General features: G+C 37.5%; 1 protein-coding gene across 5 annotated transcripts in view; it reads left to right on the forward strand.

Moving 5' to 3' along the window:
* Window positions 1-23,583, forward strand: part of LOC143897341 (lachesin) — a 156,039-nt gene that overhangs the window by 100,917 nt on the left and 31,539 nt on the right. For all 5 annotated transcript variants that reach the window (XM_077405940.1, XM_077405939.1, XM_077405942.1 and 2 more), the window contains 2 exons: window positions 8,592-8,683; window positions 22,889-22,995. In XM_077405940.1, the coding sequence (XP_077262066.1) occupies window positions 8,614-8,683; window positions 22,889-22,995 (177 nt within the window). In that variant the 5' untranslated portion in view covers window positions 8,592-8,613. The remainder of the gene's footprint in view (window positions 1-8,591; window positions 8,684-22,888; window positions 22,996-23,583) is intronic.

A 23,583-nucleotide genomic window follows, 5' to 3' on the forward strand; every position in this document is an offset into this window, starting at 1 on the left:
TCGCATTTGCATAGTACAATCGATAAGATCCTTTTTCTTACCCCGGGTGTAAGTCCGCGATTGTAATCCAGGGGTCTAAATGCAAAGTAATGAATTCCGAGATAAAACACGCGCGCAATGAATTACACATAAACATTTAAAATTAAATTAAATTTCCTTCATATCGAAGAGCGACTTTGCACATATTATTCAACCGCACATAATTATACATTCTCGATGCGCAGATCGCGTTGCAAAATATATACCGGTTGCTTTCCGTACGCGAAATTTTACGTATTTCCGTATCGTCCGTAGTTTCAATAAATGCGAATTTGAGAATGGAAGTTCCGGCAAACATAAGAGGTCACGTACAGACGTCGCACAAAGTAATATCTGTTGCTATCAGGATATAGAAGATTGCCAATATCAGGATAAGCGATATCGTATGGATTTAGACGGAACCTCGCGAGTCGTATTTTCCTGACGTTTTCTTCTTCCGCTTCCGCGCTTTATGACTTTTTGCACTTTCGCGACGCACTAACCCCGACGATGCCATTAAGAGGGATGACCGCGCTTTATCACGCTAAAATCACAGCGCGGTGCAGCTGATCCAAGAACACATACAGGAATTCTACTGTTCCGACCAGGAGAATACTTATCCGTCTTCTTACCTTTATCCGTGTGTATTCGTGTATATCGAGACTCTATTACAGAAATATATAGTTCTCTAAATTCCTTCTTTTAAAAAATTTGCGCGTAGCAATAAGTCGAAAATCATGAATGATTTTTCAATATTTATCGGGAAGAAATCAAATGGCGAATAATAAAGAGACGATTTCTTGAACGATTTATAGGAAGTAACCGCCTCTCTTAATTGCGTATAATGCATTCAAATGAAATGCGCGAGAACTGGAAAACGTATATTATAGAAGAAAGAATTGGATAGTTGTATTATCTCTTTCTGACAAAAAAGTGAGGTCAAGTAATCACTACCCGAGAAAAAAATGAGTATAATGTGGTCAGATGTAAAAATACATTATTTTAGATATGAAAAGATTTAAATATAACATGTAATTTTATATGATTATACATAATCAGATATATATAATCATATAAAATTACATGTTATGTAGATCTTTTCACATCTAATAATATATTTTTACAACTCGGGTTATAGGCATCTCATCATACATCATACATCGAATGTCACTGTGCAGGCACAAATAAGAGAGCCGCTGAATCTTCCCTTTGTTCATCTTAGTTTTCTCACCAAAGCGATTGTTGGCATGGTAGGTTGCTCGGTCCATTTATATCTATAGTTATATCTGTCCGGACTTGGCTCGAAGAGCTAATCTTCAGTTACGAGCGAGCGCGATTATCCGCGACGAGTTATCGCAGCCGCGCTGCCGGTCGTTGCCGTTGAAGGGGAACGCGGGGGAAGATAAAAACGAGGTCTTTGGGATCGCGCGGAATCTCCGCATTTCGTGCGTACCGCCAAGTACTTGAAACTGGTTTTTCAGCGGATATACCGTGGGCGCGAGGAGAGGCAAGGGCAGAGGATAGGCAGAAAACATTGAGACTAGCTCATCGTCGGCCGGCGAACCTGAAGACACGAGGGGATTATACTCCTCCCATCTTTTATCAGCGCCAAGAGCGTCTGTTGCTACGATACTAGCCCTTTCGCAATATCGCGGGCGATAGTCGTTGCTCTTTTTATCGCGGCGGCGGGGTCGAAACGAGCCCGCTCGCCCCACTTCTTCTTGAAAGCAGTAACTGATAATAGAAACGGAAAGAGGGAGGGATCCTTACCACGTTGTATTCGTTACCCGAATCTTCATTCATCTTTCTCCGCCGCCTCGACTCAGGAGGAGAGGCACGCGGTGACGATCCGACTTCGTGACCCGATGGGATGCGAAAGATAACATTTAATACCCCTACCAAGATAGGGGGATCATGTCCATTAAATAGAACCTAATATACCACGTATAGATATAATAAAAAGATTTTTCAGAACATTGACAAAAAATGTATAATTTATCAATGCTAGTTGATATACCCTCTTAATAACAAATGCTTCAGCTAATTTGAAATAAATGCGAAACAAACTTCGGGATGATAAACAGATACATTTTTTAAAATTGTTTTATTTTCTTCAATTATTCTCAGCTGAATTCTATTATGGTACAAATTATGTTAATGTGATATATTGTATGTACATTATAAATATCAATTTTTTATGTTCTTTCTAAGGAAAAAACTTCTTTATCAAGAAGGCAACTTTCAAATTGAAGCAATCCCGCACAAAAGGAGATTAATAGCGATTCTAAATAAAACAAAAGTAGTATAAGCTCTTCCAGATTGATTCCCAGCGCACAAACAAGTTAATTAATTACTTTTGACGAAGCTGAGTTTGATCGCTGTTTATTCGCGGCCTGTCAAGTTGAATAAGGGTTCGCATGGCCGTGCTCCCTTTCTTCCCTTTTTTCCGCGAAAAAAAAATCAAATTTAAAAAATACTCTTGCATTGTGTGTGTGCAATTCTCTGCGTTGCGTATTGAATCGGGGGGGTAGGGGGAAGAAGATGCGCAGAAAATGAGAGTTCCTCCCGGGCGGACTTCGTGTTAAAACGGATGCAATCGGCGAGCTTCTTTTTTCATTAGAAAAAGAAACTTTCCGTCGGGCGAGCGGCAACGGGAACGATTTCTTTACGACGGCGATGAAAGCACTTACGGACAAATTGCGATCACAGAGCTTTCTTCTCGTCAGCGCGACACGCTGGCGAAATGACGATCAAATTAGCCATCATTTGGATTACTTAATCGCCTAACGAAGTGCGGCCAGAGCTTACAAAACTCTCGGATTAATCCTCTGCCGCATGGCAATTTTAGAATATCTTGTGTTTATCCTTCAAATTACATATGTATATACATACATATTCGAACTCTTTCCCATTGTATCTTCTGCTATAATTTTGCAAATATTTATATATTTTCCACGATCTATATAATTAAATCAATCTAAATAATCATCGAAATAAAAGCGGAATATTTTAACTTGTTTCAAGAAGAAAATGAATTTTATGTAAATTGGTCCGTTTTATGCTTTCAATTTAAATTAAAATTTTCAACCGCCTTTATTTTCACGATAATTTAATACGTCACATATTGAGTGCTATGCTTTTTTTTTCCGTTTCTCAATTTAATTGGATACGCGTGAAATTATGGAACACCGAAAGCGCCTAAAGGCCACGGCGAGTAAGCTCCAACATGTACAAACGCGCCTTAGTACGTTTCAGTGGTCACTTGGTGGTTACTAACAACTAAACGCCTCACTCGAATTGACATTTTCCGGTAGTTACCATCAGCAACCGCACCGGCCGCAAAAAGTTGAGAGTGAAAAAGGAAAAACGCGTTGCTCCAACCCTCCATAAGGGAAGGGAACATCCTGAAACAGGGTCAACGACGAGAAGTTAAACCGCTCGAATCTGATTCAGAGTGATCTCGTATTTTATCTCGGCTCCTTTAGAGCCAATCGTATTTACGAGTAAATGGACATTTTACGTGAAACAAAGATACTGAAACCTAAAACGCACCGACGCGACGACCTTCAGTAGCGGCGAAGCCGGCTTCCTTAAATTAATGTACGCCCGATATATATATATGCGTTGCGCGACGTCAGCGCGCGCTAGAAATTTCATTCCACATTCGACAAGAATGAAATTTCGAATGCAGATTAGTTTCTTGTGCAAGTGCGTCGCCGTGCCGCTCCGCCGCGCCGCGCGCCGACGGAGAAACCGCAAGAATTACAACCGCCATATAATGCCCCCGCATAGTAAAAACCATTTGCTCGCTTTCGCACGCGCTTACGCCCTGTATATGGCGTTGCTTTACCTACGGCGGCGCGATACGCGCCAGTAATTTTTTTTCTATCGCGACTCTTGTAGCCCGGCACTTGTCCGGCGCCGGGAATAATTAAATTTCTGTGTAACAAGATTTTCGCGCGCGCAGCACCATTTTGCGTTTGCAGCGTCAACTATCAACTGGTCTTACGAGACTCCGCGTAACTCGCTGAAAAGGTTATCAAACGGAACCTGATTCCATCGTGACAAGATGTTCTTTTACCTCGAATTGCAACGGAGATGCATTCGGATTATGGACACATTTATCACGGGACTGCGGCATGGTTTAATTTCCAGAGAGCTATGTGCATCTAAAAGTTTCACCATTAGGAAGATTTGAATTTTATGCGTTTAAATGAACTCATTAGAAAGGAAACTTTGTGGAAACCGGAGAATTTTAGATTAAATTTGGAGTAGTTATATCATAAAATATTCATAGTATATATAATAGTCTTATGCAATTTCCAGTGGCTTCCATTTGTTTCTAAAACCAGTCGCAAACGTAATTTAAATAAATAAGTATTCGAATATAAGGATATAAGTATAATATAAATATGCAAAGTTATTAAAAGTATATTCCAATTGCTATATATGATATTAAAACGCTGCGTTAAATCCGTCCCACGTGCTAACGAGTGCAATGTACGCAACGATATACGATATACGATCAGAGTATGTAATAATTTTTTAAATTGTGCGGCATGAACGTATTTTTCGACCGCTCCCACTTTTAATTACGAATGTGGTAATAATTACGTATAGCTCGTTGGAAAGTATCACCGAAATGTTACAATGGCCTGGCTATAAATTACCCGAACTCAGGTGTACACGACTTGGGCTTAGCTCCGCGCGTCTGACTAATCACGGACTGTAACCACTGCGAGGTTACTCTAATACTTCAGAGATCCCCAATAATTTGCGATTGGTCGAACGTATTGTCCCTTCGTTGCGCGATCTGTTACTCTCAATGCATTCTCGTGAAATTCCTCGTTATTTATGTACGTACAATAAACGAGTCTCTCAAAAACCAAACTAATCAATTCAATTTTTTATAAATTTCTTGATTTTTATATCAGAGTGATTGGTTTACAATTTCATAAATTTTCTCTACTTTTTTATTTCATGAAGTTCATTCTGGATTCTGATAGGTTCATATAAAGAATGACGTAAGAAGCGTTTGAAGATATTGAAAATATCATTTTTGACCGTAATATGGTAATACGGCAACTTTTATTCGGGTCGTTTCTCATGTTTAGAATTTAAATAGATGTAAATAATAACGCAAGTATTTCGCTATTGCATGAAACCGACGGAGCTAAACGAAAATGGGGTGGGCCGGTAGGCGCGGGGTCGACAAAAGTGTTTCAACTGAAAATTTGCACAAAATGCACAAAGGCGCAACGTAAGACAAAGGGGCGCGTCTTCGTTCTCGGTTTCGAATTGTCGTCCCTAAACCCGTGCAAAACAATACGGCTCGTCTACCATGACGCGCGACTCTCCATTCGTCGAAGAAGAATTGTCTCGTTTACGTCTAATTACTCGATGGTATTGTTTACGCGGAGCTCGTCGTTCGCCGGCCGCCTTTTCGTGCCCGCGGTCTCTCTTGTTAGTCGAAATCCAAACTCGATATTACTCCGGCCTGTGTATCGAGTAAACGACGGAATCCGCTTTGAATAAAGTCACGTCGCCCGTGGTATATGGCGCAGCTTCCTCTCGCTTCACGGACGAGCGTTACTGTAACCGCGCGGTATAAAATAGGGTAAGCCACGGTTTTGTGTGTCTCTATCGTCCGTATCGTAAGTATACCGACACCGACAACGATATTTCAATATAAATTAATATTCTGTAAAAGTGCTGCGGTTATTACTTTAATTAGCGCTTGTATATTACAATTTACAATCTTTTCCCGAGAGCGCTTTACGCATTATATAATTTTGCGTTTACGACATTTTACTGGAACACGCGCTGGGAATTATTATCACTTGCGCTGCGAGAGTACTGAGCACTGCGTGTGTTCACAATATGCCTGTGAGAGTTGCAAATTTTGCGAGCGAGCGAGCGAGAGAGAGAGAGAGAGAGAGAGAGAGAGAGAGAGAGAGAAAGTGCTATTTTGCCAACTTTGTACAACACCGCTGTCAAGTTTTATCGCCTCGCCTTTTCACTCATCACATTTGAAACTTGTTGGGTAAGGCCACGCGCTGCTATTGCTCATTGCACTCGAGTGGAAAAGCTCGCCGAGTCTTGAACTTGATTCCGCTTCTTGTCGCGCGCGGGCACGCGTCCACATGATGGATACACTTCGCTCGTATTGCGCGCATCCGGCCGGGGGGAACGATAAATGTACCTAACTTCAACCGTTTTCCGTCGCGGAGTTGTCGTGGGCAAACTTTCGCGCGACGATGACTGCTCTTTCGAGCGCAACAGCACGGATATTCGGACTTCGCGTTTAGGATCTTTGCCTCCCGGAGAGACAATCAAGCATTTCCGTATAATGCTTTATTTAATCTTTGCATTTGCAAGAGTAGAAGAGGATGAGTGAAATCTTGCAGAGATTTTAACGTATATTGCTTTATACCGTTATAATCAAAAGCACAAAAATTGTTTAAGTTACAGTACGAAATCAATACAATATATTTAATTATTATTATTAAAGTAACGCGTAATATGTATATTGCGCAATATGAAAATTGCGTCGTAATTTTATATAGAAAATTATATGAAAACTGCTTATAAATAACACCGCGCATTTATACGCCGTATGTTTTACATATGCGTTTCTACAGCCTGGTTCATATTTTGATACAGTATAAACGTTACTAATTTCATCCTGAAAATGAAAGGAGATGGATGAACGTTATCGTCGTTATTATATAACTGCAAGAAGATCGATATGAGTGACACATCAATTTAATATTATGATTCGAAGTGTCTAACAAGTCAGGTAGCTGCGTTGCGCCTCGTATAATGGAGTTATTCGTGTGCTGCTGCACAAGGGAAACTTGCCTGATTGGCGTTTAACGCCTGCAACGCGCTAACCAGATCGCCAAAGGCGATGTTATTGCCGTGATAAATTTTTTTTACAAGCTCATATCTTAATTTTCAGTCTTTGCTTCACTGCGAGGTGTGGCAATTAATTTCGCCATCAACTCTACGCAACTTACACGTTACTGAAATTATTCGTGAAAATTCGCTTATTTTTCCTAATAATATCAAATAAAATTTATATTAAAAAGAGCTTTATTGAAAAAATTGTAATATTTATCTCTCACAACGATTATATTGAAAATAATTTTTTGTATATCGTTGAATTTTTCTATCACGCCCGTTTAAAAAGAAAACAATAAATTATAATAAGATTGACTCACTTCTTGCACGTGTTTGCGACATATACCGAAAGATCTCATATTTTTGTAGTTTTGTGCAATATATCTTTCTTGATCTTTGATGTAATATATACACGTAAATAAACGGGCTATACCGTTATCCCCAATATAACCAGAGGAAAAACGGGTGCGGGTTTTGATCTGTATACGCAAAGTCTATAGATGAAAAGATAAGGAATATCCCCGTGGAATATCTTACCATCACAGACGCTGACACGACTTTAATGTTTCCACCAGTAATATATTCTCCCACGCCTCACGTCTACTTTATTATTTTTATTTTCGTCCCAGCCGTGCGCGGAACGTCCAAGCCAATAAAGCAGGGGACCGTTGGTACGCGATTCGAGGGGATTAATGCTCAGAATCTGTTAATTATTATTTGCATATCGACGATCAAATTGTTTTAGCCTGCATTTCTTAGTACGTGATTTGTGATAAAATTGTGCGATGATAAATGACAGTTATATATTAGGTATTTCCGTAAATGCAATTGTGTGTGTTGTGTGTGCAGATCGTATTTGTTATTCTATAACTTTTGGTCTTCCTTTGTAGTTGCGCTTTATTTCCAATCATTGAATACAAAAACACAATAGATTTATTTAATTGCATTCATCAATAATTTCTACATAAATTATCAAAAGGATACGCGGATAAATTGTACCTGTAATTAACTGACATAACGTGTTTAATTGCTCGTGATTCTCGTTAAATATCATTTTTGTCCATGCAATATATTCAATACTTTATTAATTAATAATAATGCAAGAAAACTGTAAATCTTCATTCAAAGATGGCAACCTTCTATAAATTACGATGTGAAGAATAATCGTAAAAAAAAACTATTATTAAAAAAAAAGAGAGAAAACATAGTACATAAATTAAAGGATACAAAAATGTATGTGAAATTGAAGTTGAATTATTGCAGACGAAATTATAAGCTATACATGATAAAAAATTACCAAGAAGCAGCTATAAATAGAAAAAAAGAATAATAATCGAACGAACATATATATTTTGACGAGTTGAACGAACCGAAGACAAAGGGTTAGCCCCCTTCCCCCGAGACAGGTGGACTGTAGCGCGAATTTGAAGATACACAATCATTGTCTCACCGGTCGACAAGAAAGACTCGCATTTCGCTTTATCGTAATTTATGTATTATACTCGATTATTATTGCTGTTAAATACATATACTTAAAAGAATTAACCATGAATCACATCGTGACACATTTCATTTCGAATCGAAGAACACTATACCTTTCAACTTCCCCACAATATTAAAAAAATGATTTGTTTCGGGACACATATTATATAATATTTTATGTGTTCCAGCTGGATCCATGATTGTGGCAAAATGGTGGATTGGCAAAAGGCACTTCTAATGGTGTTATTGGCGCTCCTGATCTATCCAAATGATATTTTTGGTAAGTACCAAATCTTCATCGTTCCGCAGATTACACGCAAATGCAAATGTAGCCAGAGAGATTTCGATTAATCCGTATCAATTATAAAGTGCTTCCTTGAGATAGTAATATTATAAATGGAGACCGCGGTTTGTGAAGTAATTTTGGAAGAAAAAAAAACAAGATTAATTTAGCGAAATCCCTCAACGAATCCCCCGGTTGATCCCGGCGATATTAGAATCCCAATAAGAATAGATACCTATCGTGTCACGCGAACGTGCGCGCGGCGCGTTTGCAGATTTCGAGAGGGGCCGCCGAACCCGATGAATACGAGAACCATGAGATATATATCGCGCTATGTACGGGCAATTTTGCAACTAAGCCGCCCGACTGGTGCGCGACCACCTGTAAATACAATACCCGGAACTAATCCGCTTTTGAAACGCACACTTGCACGGCACGACATACGGCGATATTGGCCTTACGACCTTCCACTCTCCAGTGAGATATTACTTTTTCTGAATGCCAACGCGCGTGCTCCGGCTAAAGCGACCCATTCGCAGTTCCGTTAAAACACGCATATTATCGCTCATTCCACTTTACCGTCCGCGCGTATAAATAAAATCGTACATCTATCACACAATATTCAAAGCAAAAAATATATATCTATATACGTGTAATTGTAATATATCCAGATGAAAAAATTGTACGTATGAAATGGATCAATCTGTTCATAGCGCGGATTTTGAAAGAGCTCTAATTACGGCAATATTTAATACTAGAAGTTAAAAGGTTTCGCAGATTAAGCTTAACGATGTAAATAGGTTTTCAGTTCATTTCAAGTGGAATTTATTTCAAAAACGGAAATAAAATGATTTTAATGGAAATGCAGACATGCAAGTTTTAATGCTTATATGTTTAAATAGCGATAATAGTATAATAGCTAATTAATAAACCGATAAATCGAGATTATTATTTCGGGTATCGTATTAATCATCTATTAATTTCTTCATTATTACACATATTAATTATTTATTTTATAAACACACACACACACACCACACATACATTAATAAGCTTTGAATCACAAATGACTGTAAAGGAAAAAAATTTCAACAAGTAAGAATAAGATAAAAAGATCAATGAAGAAAATAAAATTGTACAAAAGTGAACATGAATATTTAGCAGCCCTTGTCGATGCATAAAGTCGAATATAATTTATCTTTTGTCTCAAATAACTATACATCTAGTAAAAAGCTAAATAGACTATAGACTACTGTTCAAACGTACAAGCGAATGTCCGCGAGAGGAAATAAAAGATTACGATTTTAATAAAGACTGCAGATACCGTGAGAGACGAGCGACGACGAAAAGAGAAAAGAAAGGCGGGAGCTTGGGCGGGCCGTGAAGAAAGATAGGTAGATATTATAGTTTGACGTAGACAAGAAAATTTCGCAAACTATCAAGGTTTTATCGTTTCCTCCAGTCGCGCATTCGCATGATAATTTCCACCGAGGCGAAACGTCTTCATAACGGGTGAATGGCATTTGATTACTGACGTCACTCAATTTCAGCCGACCTCGCCCCGCGTATACTCAGCAAGTAAATAAGATTTCCTAGAGGAAAACTAGCGCGCGCCGGGATATTCTTTGCGGATCCATTTCTCGCAAACAGGCAAGCGCCGTGACACCTGCACCCAATACGCATTCCCTTAACGACTGGCATTCTTCCGTTCTATCGTAAATTGCCCAATTTGCATCGTGATCTCGACGAATTGTCGCGGGAATTTACTTTTATCCATCAGATTCCGTTTAACTCTTTTCAAGTTCTCTCCCGTCTAAAAATGTATGTTATATGTATAAATCTTTATTGGTCTTAACGCTTAAAATAAAATATGTGTGAGAATGGTGTTATTTTTTATTCCATTTTCAATAACTGCAATCGATTTTGTGAATTTTAGATGATCAAATGGAAACCGCTTAAGAAACTTTTTCATATTTTTATAAGATAGAATTAATAATATAATTATAATCACGTGATAACATAATTATATCGGTCCATATTCACTTATTATTATAGAATTAATAACTTATCATTGGACAGAAAATAATAATTTATTCTATTAAAATTTCATTTTTAATAGATAATAAATAATACAAAAAGTTTCTAAAATTTATTAGACGTTTATTATTCTCATTTATTCTGTATATATTATAGAAGAAAAAAGTAGATATTAAAAATAGATTCGATACTAAAACTATAAAAAACCGATATATAAATCATGATTATAAAGTCTGCTGACGTATCTGCAATACGAATAAAAAAGTAATTCTAGAAAAACTAAAAATATCCAACATTTCAATAATCATAAATAGTCCAGAGCTATCGCGGTTTCTTTTGGATCTATTAGAATCAATCTTTTTTTAGCAACGAATTTTAAAACGTATCTTTTAGAATACCTAATTAAAAAAGACAGTATATACTCCCTATATGTTCATAGAGATTATACCTAAATACGTCAAACAGGTTATACGTAAATAATTCTTGATACACTGAAAGGGGGGAAAGGTTAGGTTACCTTAATACATATTTGTAATTTAGAGAACATTCTCCACTTTTGTTCCTTTTTAAAAATACGTACCTACATTATTATGTATAATGTATATGTGTCATTTTGTTCGTTTAACTCTTTAAATATATAGGTACGAGTATATATTATACATCCATGAAATACATATTCTCCATATGACATACACAATACGTTTTCGCGGCACAAATGCATCGAATAGTTCTAAAACAAATCCCAAAACAGTCCAAAACAGATCTGGCGGAACTTTGTAGACGCTGCCAGCTTCCAGATTGCGGATAGTTGAAGTAGGTTCGTGGAGGAGCATCCGCAAAGCGATAATTATGAACGCGACGCGAAGGGCCCATCGGGAAGATGCCCGAGATGCTCCATTGTGCATCTAATATCGAGCGGCAATGCGCGTGACGCTGAAAGAGATAATAAATAAGGGAGCGGAACGTGCGGACTATATAGAAAGACAGTTTCTGGCCAATCGGGAATTTTCACTTATCGACCGCTTAACGAAGGGTGAATGGAAAGGGACGGCCCATTCAGAGGCGGGCAAACGAAAGAATAAATTGAGTTAAATTAAACGAGACCCTTCTTTCCGCGGCTTTTCTCAAGAACGAACGGCGACGTCGTCGATGAAGCGATACCGCAATGCAAATTCTCGATCTTATTTAGAAATTTTTCATTTAATCTGAGACGTACTGCTTTCGCCGTAAATGCAGCGTATCTTCCATCAACTCTTTCTAAATCTCTCTCTTTTCCTTTGAAAGGGAATTTGCTCGAGAAGATCACATTGAATAAATGTAATTAATTTTATAAATTTTAACAAAATTATATATACAATATATATCTTTATTTATTTATATAAATAGTAATTAACTCGAAAACTACGGATATAAATGCGCGATATTATTTATTGGAATGTTTTACAAGTCGATATTCGTCTAGAAATGACTCCCGCCGCAACGATTTCGGGAAGCGACAGATGGAAGAACCCTACAATACATCCGACATCCCATCCTCAACTCTCGCATTTGTGCGTCCCGATGAATTTAGCGCCGCGTCTGTTGGTACATAGCCGAGTTCTTCCGCTTATGTTTTGTATTACCGGTGCCATCATCGAATCGCGACAAAACTCGCCTCAAACATCTCGTTACGATAGGCAAAGCCGCTTTTGCGAGACAATCGGAAAAATGAGACTGGGAAAAACGATGGAAAAAGAGAGAAGTAAAAAGGAGACACAAAAAAAGGAAAATGAACGGAAAGAAGGAAATTCAACAATAATGCTAGAAAAATAATAGTCTTAAAAATAAATTGTAACCTATAACAAATGTACAAAATTATAGTAAAAATGCTTAAAGTATAGTAAGGAGATAATTTTACATAACTGTAAATAATTTATAAACATTACATTAAAATTCAAAGGTTCACGTTCTAAGAAATTTTTCTCGAGAAGTCTCGACATTTTTTAACAATAAAAATTCACTTACAAGAGATATTACTTTATTCTTCAATATTGAATGAGTTTTAATATGCTGAATATTGATAAATAAAATTTAATTATATTTATAGAGAGATCTCTCTCTCTCTCTCTCTCTCTCTCTCTCTCTCTCTCAATTTAATTCCAAAATATCTAATTTAAAAGCTAGACATCATCTATTATACTATTATATTCTATTTCTATACTATCTATTATACATCTATTACATCTATTATACCAAAAGCAATCAATATTTTTGTTAAAAATAAATTTTCTAAGGTATTAAAAACTACTGCTACTTCAAACATAATATAACAAGAGCGATTTATATATAAGAGAAAAGGTATAATTAAATATGAATGCGCTTGCTACACTGCAGTAGAACATGAATATAGCGAAAAAAAGAAAGGAAAAGGATTGGATAAAACGGAGTCAAAAAGAGATAGAGAGAGAAAAAAGGAGCCTAGGGATACAAAACGAGAAAAATGAAACGCTGAAACTCGGGAACGACTTTTCCGTCGAGAGTCGCCTTTGCGAATATTTCTTTAGCCGGGCAGAGTTACGTGCGGGTGGTGGCTGTTTGGGTGACGAGATTTGTAGAGTGTCTGTTTGCTTGTTTGGCCGTTTACTTTGGCCACTCGTGAAGAAGGAAAGTGCGTTTACAGGCGCGCAAGCGGAGCTTGCCAGGACCAGGGGGATACGATCTTTTTCCCCAATGCAAGGTATTAAACGTGTTGTTCGTAATATATATATATACAAGTGCAGACATACGTTGCTTTATTCGTTCTATCGAATATTTAGAGATGTCTTTATACGTTATCTTTATGCGTGTTTTTATTTAACATTTTAATTTTTGACCGTTATTACGCGATATGACGCATATAAAAGAGGCTGTCGTTATCAACGTACTGACAATGAGTGAGAGCGTGTGCATTCTAGCGCGACGAGTTAAATGTGTAGTTAATATCACCTCAATTGATACACTGCAGCAGTAGTTTAGTCGACACTTCGGATGCACGATTACACGCGCGATATGCGTGGATCGAGCAATACGAAGTTTATTCGCCACAAATTTCTAGCGCGTAAAAAATCTCGGGGAAAAAATGGAAATTCTCGGAAAAATATGAAATTATTCTATCATATATATTCGTAACATAATTCTATAAAAGATTAAGATAATTAATTACATAAGTCTATTATAAAAATTAAAAAATTACTGTTTTATTAATTAAACGGATAACCTGATTAAACATTTTATTCGGTTCAAAAATCGTATCGTTAATTAATATTTTATATGCTTTAATTTATGGAAAATTGAATATTATATGTTAGGTGTAAATGTACGCAATATATTTTGTAATAAAAATTGAGAGTTAACAAATCTTATAATTAATCATTGTATTTGATAAAATTTACGAAATAAATGTAACAAAAATAAATAAAAAAAAACTGTAAATTTTACATATGTAGAAATTAGAAACAATTTATCCAAATATTATGCTTGATAAGCATTAACTAATAATCATTACTAAATGAATATTCTTCCAGGTGATTATTAGTATTGCGTGAATTTCATCAAATACGCTTTTGCATCGCTCGCTGTGAGCGTGCACGAAATGATGCGCAAAATTATTGTCAAATAACGCTTGACCAATAGAGAGTGAATAATTGCGCGGTGCGATGCTATTTATGAGATAAATTGCTCAAATCATCAGCAGTAATCAATAGTTCATTTTTCTTTCTCTCTCGCCATCAGTTTATTTTCCAACCCTTCAATCTGCATTTCTATACTCGCGTATGCATTTAACAAAAAACATGTTACACACGCTAAAAACGTTTGCAGTTATTTTATTTAACTAACAAATATTTCTTAATACATATTGATAAAAAGAATATATTTCAGCTTTTTCCTGATATTATTGATATAATAATGTTTCAACAAATTAAAATAATTTAATTACGTATCTTCCTATTTAATATAAAAAAATAGAAATTTAATTTCCCAGAGAGGGAGTAAAAAAATGAATGAAAGCATCGCCATTTTACGGAGTGAGCTATCACTGTAACGGTATTAACGCGAAAAACGGCCCTCGAAGAATGGGAAACCCCAGCGCGAAAATTACTCGAATTATCTCGAAATAGCGACAGAGAGTTCACGGCGCTGGAATTAATAAGACTTGCTTGTTACGGGTTGCAAATAAGGGATCGTATATGTCGAAAAGCGAAAGCTACTAATTCGGCTACGGGCTATATACATTTCTGCGCGTCGAAGAACGTTACGATATTTAATATCCATAACAACTTATTTTCCCTACGGAAGTTCGATAATAAGCTACTCGCAATTTTCAACAAAGTTTCCGGATGGAAAACCGCGGCGTGGTTTCTCGTGTACTTTCCGCCGCAATGTTGACGAGTACGACGCGCGATAAGTAATTCATGCCGGTGCAACTTTTTAATATTAATAAAATGCGGATAGGTTATTGACAATTTCTTGGGTTTTTTTTAAGGTATAGTGCTTTAAAACAACTTAGATCTACGCTCGATTAAAAATCCCAAATAACGGATCAACACTCGTGAAATAAAGATACAATAATAATGTATCTGAATTCTTAATACTTTCGAATTTTGTTTGACGACTGTTTACGATTTGCGTGGTTAAATTTTTTATTTTCTTACCCCTCTATAATTGTCCAATCATGCGCTGCGCTTGGCGTAAAAATTAAATTTGTAATGAAATTTAAATGCAATACCTATTCTCCATTATAATGTTTTTCAAGAAAATTTCTTTTCTTGAAAATAATTAAAATGTGCATTGCACTATGTGGCGCTTTAATTGCAAACATTACTTTCGCAAAACAAATGACTGCGACCCGGTTTATATATATATCCCGGAGTTATATATTTTAACTTTTAACATATAGTGTGCTGTCCGTATCAACTCGCATATAGCCGTTGGCAATAAAATGTTATCACCGTAATTGTCGCGACCGTTCTTATTAATATTTGTTGATCCAATTATTCCTATATTGCAAGATAAATATATATATATATATATATATATATATATATATATATATAGATCGCACTTGACTCATTTTTTTAAAACTCTCTATTAGCTTCTTTTGTTATTACCTGTCGTCAGATTCTGTTCGTAGAATTTTCCTATTCCTAGAGTTTTCCCTTGTCTGTTTAATTTTCCGCAATTACTCCGTTTCTATTCGCTTATAATCACATTTACCGTTTGAATTGCATTAGCTATAGAAATTGTCGCATTTAGATCCGAAAGCATTACGAAAAGTCATAATTTACTTCAGAAGATGATTATTAATCAAAATTATTAACATAATGTGAAATTGTATTTCAGTTTATTTTACGTAGTCATTTTCGATACGTCACTTTTTAATGGGTTTTGAATGTCAATGTAATTAAAGATCTTTTATTACAGTTACAAGTTTTATCCAAACATATCGTTATATGCGCGGGGTAATGAGAAATCGGATAATCGAAAATTAATAACTCGAATTACAACGAAATTGTTTCAGTTCATACATTTGTCGCATTCTAATTAATTTCACATATAACTCGCTTGTCCACATATAGATACGACAACTTGTGGGGAAACAATTTCAAAAACGTCTAATTTTAGAGAGATCTAATTTTGAAAATTTCCCTTTATTTAAATCCGTCGAATGATTATACGCGATTTCGTCCGCTTAAAACGAAGGAAATCGTAATAAAAGGTGACGATTAAGCTGATTATACCGTAACTTAATATCGCAAATTTCCTTGCTGTTAAACTATCCAATAATATTACGCCACGTTACTTCTCATCAGCGCCGAAGATGCGAGTTTATTGATACTTATTATGAAAAAAGGAAAATCGTGATTTGCATACCTTCTTAAAATAAAGACAATTAAAATCGAAAAAAAAATAGTTTTAAAAATAAAGGCAGTAAATAGACGCAATAAACGTACCTGTTATATTGCGGCGAGTATATTGAGTATTTCTTTTAATTTAATCAATTAACAAGTCAATATTGCATTTTCATGACGTCGAGCTATTCGGACAAACCTCGCGATATTGCAGAATATTAAAAAACTCGAAATCGAGTAGCTTATATCCAGCAGCTGGGACAGAAATTTTTGCAGAAGCATCATTGTCCAGTTTACCTCCCCCCCCCCCGTTGTATGCTGCTGCCGGTATACTTTTAGCAAAAATTCATACGAAAATGTTATCGGGCGCGGCGCGCGCGCATCTCGTTGGAAGCCCATTTGATACGGTACATTTTTCTATATATACGTTTCTAGACACACAGAATTCCAGTACCAAAACAGTCTGTTTATGCGAGGATCGTGAAATATAAAAACAATAGTAAAAAGTCAGTTCTCCTTATTTGCTCTCGCGTAGAATCTATTTGCGTGAGAAAATGCATTCGAGAGAGAATCACTCCTTCCCCCTCCCCCTCTCGTCGACTCGCCTATCTCTCTCTCTCTCTCTCTCTCTCTCTCTCTCTCTCTCTCTCTCTCTCTCTCTCTCTCTCTCTCTTTCGTGATCGATTCAATCAACATTTACGTCATCATTCTGTAAACTACGGGATAACCATCTCGACGCGATACTCAGCTGCCGATTACAAGATTAATTCCATTCACTCGGCGCGAGTTGTCAAGCGGCATTTAGTTTATGGACGGGATATAAAAATCATTCGACGTTACGCTCAAATTTCCATTTAGGCGAACTATTTGGGTTTCGCGTATATAACTTGCGTGCATAAATTATTATCAAGAGACACGGTAGTGTCTCGCGCCAAGTACACGCGGAGCGAGACCGACCGTGACTCTTTTACGCGACGCGACGGGTTGCGAGTACCCGAGATGTTGAGATCTCGATAACGAGTGAACGGATCAAGTTCTAAGTAGGCTTGATCGATAGCTTGGGGTCCAATTAGGGGGGGGGTTTCTCTCATAATATTCCGCTACGTGCCTTACGAGCGGAAATATTGCGACGCAAAGTCCAAATGTGAAAATTTATTTTTAAGATACTCCTAACGCTCTCATTCAATATTATTATGATTATCAGAGAAACGTCCTTTTCACTTTTTCGACGCTGGCGGCGCAGGTATCGCCAGTTTCGATATCGCGCGCGTATTTCAAAATTAGGTCGATAAACTTATCGGTCAGGAGGAAGATTTCTATTTAAGTAAAAATTAGGTATATATATAATAAATATTGAGTCAACGGAAAAGTAGGTTCTCTATGCTTGGCAGAAAGTGCCGCTAGGGAATTTTTAAGTCGATTCTTATGAATCAAGCTTGAATTTGATGTCTATGTATCCCAGGTTGCCGATGACAAGGTCCAGATAGTGCGCTTTATAGTTTTCGGTGTCCAGGTGTAATAATACGTTGAATTCGATGTCTACGTGTCCCAGGTTGCCGATGACGAGGTCCACATAGTGCGCTCCGTAGTTTTTGGTGTCTACGTGTATTAATATCTTGAATTCGATGTCCACGTGTCCCAGGTTGCCGATGACGGGATCCAGATAATGCGCTTCATAGATTTCGGTGTCCAGGTGTAATAATACGTTGAATTCGATGTCTACGTGTCCCAGGTTGCCGATGACGAGGTCCACATAGTGCGCTCCGTAGTTTTTGGTGTCTACGTGTATTAATATCTTGAATTCGATGTCCACGTGTCCCAGGTTGCCGATAACGGGATCCAGATAATGCGCTTCATAGTTTTCGGTGTCCAGGTGTAATCGTACGTTGAATTCGATGTCTAGGTGTCCCAGGTTGCCGATGACGAGGTCCACATAGTGCGCTCCGTAGTTTTCGGTGTCTACGTGTATTAATACCTTGAATTCGATGTCCACGTGTCCCAGGTTGCCGATGACGAGGTCCACACAGTGCGCTTCGTAGTTTTCGGTGTCCAGGTGTAATAATACGTTGAATTCGATGTCCACGTGTCCCAGGTTGCCGATGACGAGGTCCACATAGTGCGCTCCGTAGTTTTTGGTGTCTACGTGTATTAATATCTTGAATTCGATGTCCACGTGTCCCAGGTTGCCGATGACGGGATCCAGATAATGCGCTTCATAGTTTTCGGTGTCCAGGTGTAATCGTACGTTGAATTCGATGTCTAGGTGTCCCAGGTTGCCGATGACGAGGTCCACATAGTGCGCTCCGTAGTTTTCGGTGTCTACGTGTATTAATACCTTGAATTCGATGTCCACGTGTCCCAGGTTGCCGATGACGAGGTCCACACAGTGCGCTTCGTAGTTTTCGGTGTCCAGGTGTAATAATACGTTGAATTCGATGTCCACGTGTCCCAGGTTGCCGATGACGAGGTCCACACAGTGCGCTTCGTAGTTTTCGGTGTCCAGGTGTAATCGTACGTTGAATTCGATGTCTACGTGTCCCAGGTTGCCGATGACGAGGTCCACACAGTGCGCTCCGTAGTTTTTGGTGTCTACGTGTATTAATATCTTGAATTCGATGTCCACGTGTCTCAGGTTGCCGATGACGGGATCCAGATAATGCGCTTCATAGATTTCGGTGTCCAGGTGTAATAATACGTTGAATTCGATGTCTACGTGTCCCAGGTTGCCGATGACGAGGTCCACATAGTGCGCTCCGTAGTTTTTGGTGTCTACGTGTATTAATATCTTGAATTCGATGTCCACAAGTCCCAGGTTGCCGATGACGGGATCCAGATAATGCGCTTCATAGTTTTCGGTGTCCAGGTGTAATCGTACGTTGAATTCGATGTCTAGGTATCCCAGGTTGCCGATGACAAGGTCCACATAGTGCGCTCCGTAGTTTTCGGTGTCCACGTGTCCCAGGTTGCCGATGACGAGGTCCAGATATCGCGCTCCGTAGTTTTCGGTGTCTAGGTGTAATAATACCTCGAATTTGATGTTCACGTGTCCCAGGTTGCCGATGACGAGATCCAGATAGTGCGCTTCATAGTTTTCGGTGTCCAGGTGTAATTGTACGTTGAATTCGATGTCTAGGTGTCCCAGGTTGCCGATGACAAGATCCACATAGTGCGCTCCGTAGTTTTCGGTGTCTACGTGTATTAATATTTTGAATTCGATGTCCACGTATCCCAGGTTGCCGATGACGGGATCCAGATAGTGCGCTTCATAGTTTCCGGTGTCCAGGTGTAATCGTACGTTGAATTTGATGTCTACGTGTCCCAGGTTGCCGATGACGAGGTCCACATAGTGCGCTTCGTAGTTTTCGGTGTCCAGGTGTAATAATATGTTGAATTCAATGTTTAGGTGTTTCAGGTTGCCGATGACAAGGTCCACATATTGCGCTCCGTAGTTTTCGGTGTCTACGTGTATTAATACCTTGAAATTGATGTCTAGGTGTCCCAGGTTGTTGATGACGAGGTCCACATAATGCGCTTCATAGTTTTTGGTGTCTAGGTGTATTAATAACTTTAAATCTGAATGGGTGCGTTCAGCCGATACTCTGCTAGCCTAGCAATCGTGAGCAGTTGCTCGTTTTTGCTCGTTTCTTCTCTTTTTAATCCAGTAAGTCAAAAAAGAGGAAAATATTGGCTGAACGCACCCAATGTAGGACACGTAGATATCGAATTCGAGGTATTAATACATGTAGACACCGAAAACTACGAAGCGCACTATGTGGACCTCGTCATCGGCAACTTGGAACACGTGGCCATCAAATTCAAGGTATTAATACACCTGGACACCGATAACTATAAAGCGCGCTATGTGGACCTCGTCATCGGCAACCTGGGACACCTAAACATTGAATTCAAGCTTGATTCATAAAAATCGACTTAAAATTTCCTTAGCGGCAGAATTAAAATTATGTCATGACATAATAAAAATCGCTGAATTAAAATTATGTCTAGACATAATAAAAATTGGACAAAAATTATGTTTAGACATAATAAAAATTGGATGAATTAAAATTATGTCTGACGTAAAAATAATTATCAAAAATATCGATACCTGAAGATATCGGTACATATACAGTTGCGAACAACATTCAGTAAGACACGCAAATAAAAATAAATAAAGAATTTTACAGTTAACGACTTATTAACATTAATCATGCTTTATTGCGATTATGTTTTATGTTGAAATTGAAAAATATATACAAGGTGTACAACTAAAAGGGTTACAGATTATTATTTTTAAAAACTGAGCAAAATATTAAATTGTTGTTTTCTTTAGAAATAATAGTCCGTAACACTTTTAGCTTCATACCTTGTATTATATACGGTTTATGAAATTATAAGATATATTGTTTATAAGATTAAGTTGCGTAACACTACAAAAAGGCGTGATATCCGTACAAAATTACCTTTTTAAAAAAAAGGTAAAATGAGCGCCAAGTACACGCATAATAGTGTATATGTATTATGTTGTTACCCTGTTATGTTGTTACCTCGAAAAAAACAAAGTGGTAGTATTATACCTCCAAATAGCTTTATCCTGTACATACTGTTTATACAATGCGTAATATACTACAAAAAGACGTGATATCCGCACAAAATTAACTTTTTTAAAAAAAGGTAAAAAAAAGCGCCAAGTACACGTATAGTAGTGTATATGTTGTTACCTTAAAAAAAAAGAAAGTGGTAGTATTATACCTCGAAAAAACCTAAGTAACAAGTGGTAGATCTTTATATTTCGAAAAATCTCGAAAAAATCTAAGCAGTAGTATCTTTATTTCCGAAAAATTATAACCCAAGTGATACACGTCACAAAATTATGTCACCTTATCAAAAAGAAGAGTCGCGCTTCAAGTGATCTATTACAATTACAAAAAAGAAATGATATCTCTTTAAGTTAGAGCGCCAATTACAGAGAGAACATGTATATTGCCTCAAAAAATAATTGTTGCACTACATTGAAAAATCTTTACATTGTGTCAATTAGAAAAGAATGTATAATAACAATTTTATAAGATTAAAAAATTTTATTTAAATTTAACAAGGGAATACAAGATATTTAAATACAAAGTTATTTACATGTGTTCAGATAAACGGTGCAGCGCCGAGAGGAAAGAAAACGCGGAATTTGAGCAAACTTTTACAGAACATATTGAACCGAGTACATCTTCCACTCATTCTTCGCGCATTCTGTATCCTCGATCTCTATATCTCGCGCCGGGGAAGCAATTTATACGTTACGCATCGTGTTTCGCCTTATTTTACGCGGCCGTCATGTCAAATCGAACGCTATCGTCTGTGTAGCGCTATTATTCATAGTGCAGCTGCGAAATAATCCGAGAATATGTGAAAAATATGAGAAAGTAAAAGGAGATATGTGTATTCTGTACATATATATAGAATGGCGCGTTAGCTATAATCGTGCATGATGCGATATTTATGGCAGCTGCGTGCGTTGCATGCATAATTTCACATTAGGAAGATGGATAATGAAACGGTGTGTACGTTTGCGATATGCACCGCACAAATTACGTTGTCACGAAATAAGTTGATTTAAAATAATTCTGTGTTAAAATCGTTCTCTTTAAGTTTTAATCTTTAATGTGTTTACTTTAAAAATTACATTAAATTATACTAAATAAAAGTTTTGTTCTGTGTCTATAAGTAAAATTATTATTTTATTTTATATATTTATATTTATATTATTTTCACCAACCTAACGTAGACAAAACAAAATTTATAAAAATTACTTTTATTTCAATAATGCATTACAGTCGTACAAATCCGATCAATTGCATTTCTATTTTTTTCAATAAAAACGTGCATTAGCATGAAAAGATAATTGTGCGCGACAGTTGTTTCTTTCCAAAACATTTTGGTGAATTTATAAATAATTATTGGAGACCAGACAAATATGAAGATCATCTAGCATCGATCAATGTTGCTCGTGAATATGGAAGTTTGCCTAATATAAGTGGTGTGCCATGCATATACGACAGCGATTCTCCGCTAATTCGACGTCACGTCTACGCGTTTAATTTGCAGTCGCGAGACGCATCTCCGACGCGCGTCTCGCTTAGTCGCGTAGCATTCAACCTTCTGACGTTTATTCGCTTATTTCGCATAAAGTGCATTCTGTGTACGACGGCGAATTGACGTCGCTGTCGAAAAATTGCCGGCGGTGCGCGGTATGCAAATGGCGTATGTATTTTTCACGAAACGTCGTACGTATATTTTATCGTTTCAGGCGGCGCTTTTCAACCCGAATTCTCCGGCCCTATCACCAATCAAACTGTGGCACTCGGGAGGGACGCCACTTTCACGTGTCTGGTGAAACATCTAGGCGGTTACAGGGTACGTTGCATGAAAAGCGACAGCGTGTCTGTGATGTCGTATATAACGCTCGCTTATAACTACTTCTCGGGGTCTCACTTAACTTCTGAAAGGAGGCACGCCTTTAAAAAGTCATATCTCTCCCACCCAGATTAAACTTTTGCGCGGCGAACACATCGCGAACATTTTGCATTTATTCGAGGTTATAATGTTGACACGGTCCGATAACCACTACAAAAATCTGACAAAAGCAAACAAGCGAGATAAAAGGCAATAACATAATCACATTATATTGTTCGAATCGTTGCATATTGATAGACACATTTACATTTATACATTTATCCATTTCGATATTCGTGATGTAAAGGAGAATTGATATATCTAGTCCGGAAATTAGTTTTTACTTTCTGCAAAATGAAAGCAGAGATCCGCAATGAAAAAAAAAATCCTCGACAAGTACACGGAAAAGACATTTAGCGCTTTAAATAATCTATCTATACGATTTTCACGGACGGACGCAGAAGTCGATCCTGTTATATCTGCAACAATTCTCACCTTAAAGCGAAAAGAAGAAGAGAGGAATTTTTCCGCACACTTTGACTCGACTTT

This window comes from Temnothorax americanus, unplaced genomic scaffold (assembly GCF_048541705.1).
Source record: "Temnothorax americanus isolate GAGA-0224 unplaced genomic scaffold, ASM4854170v1 Scaffold20, whole genome shotgun sequence".
In the NCBI taxonomy this organism is placed as follows: domain Eukaryota; kingdom Metazoa; phylum Arthropoda; class Insecta; order Hymenoptera; family Formicidae; genus Temnothorax; species Temnothorax americanus.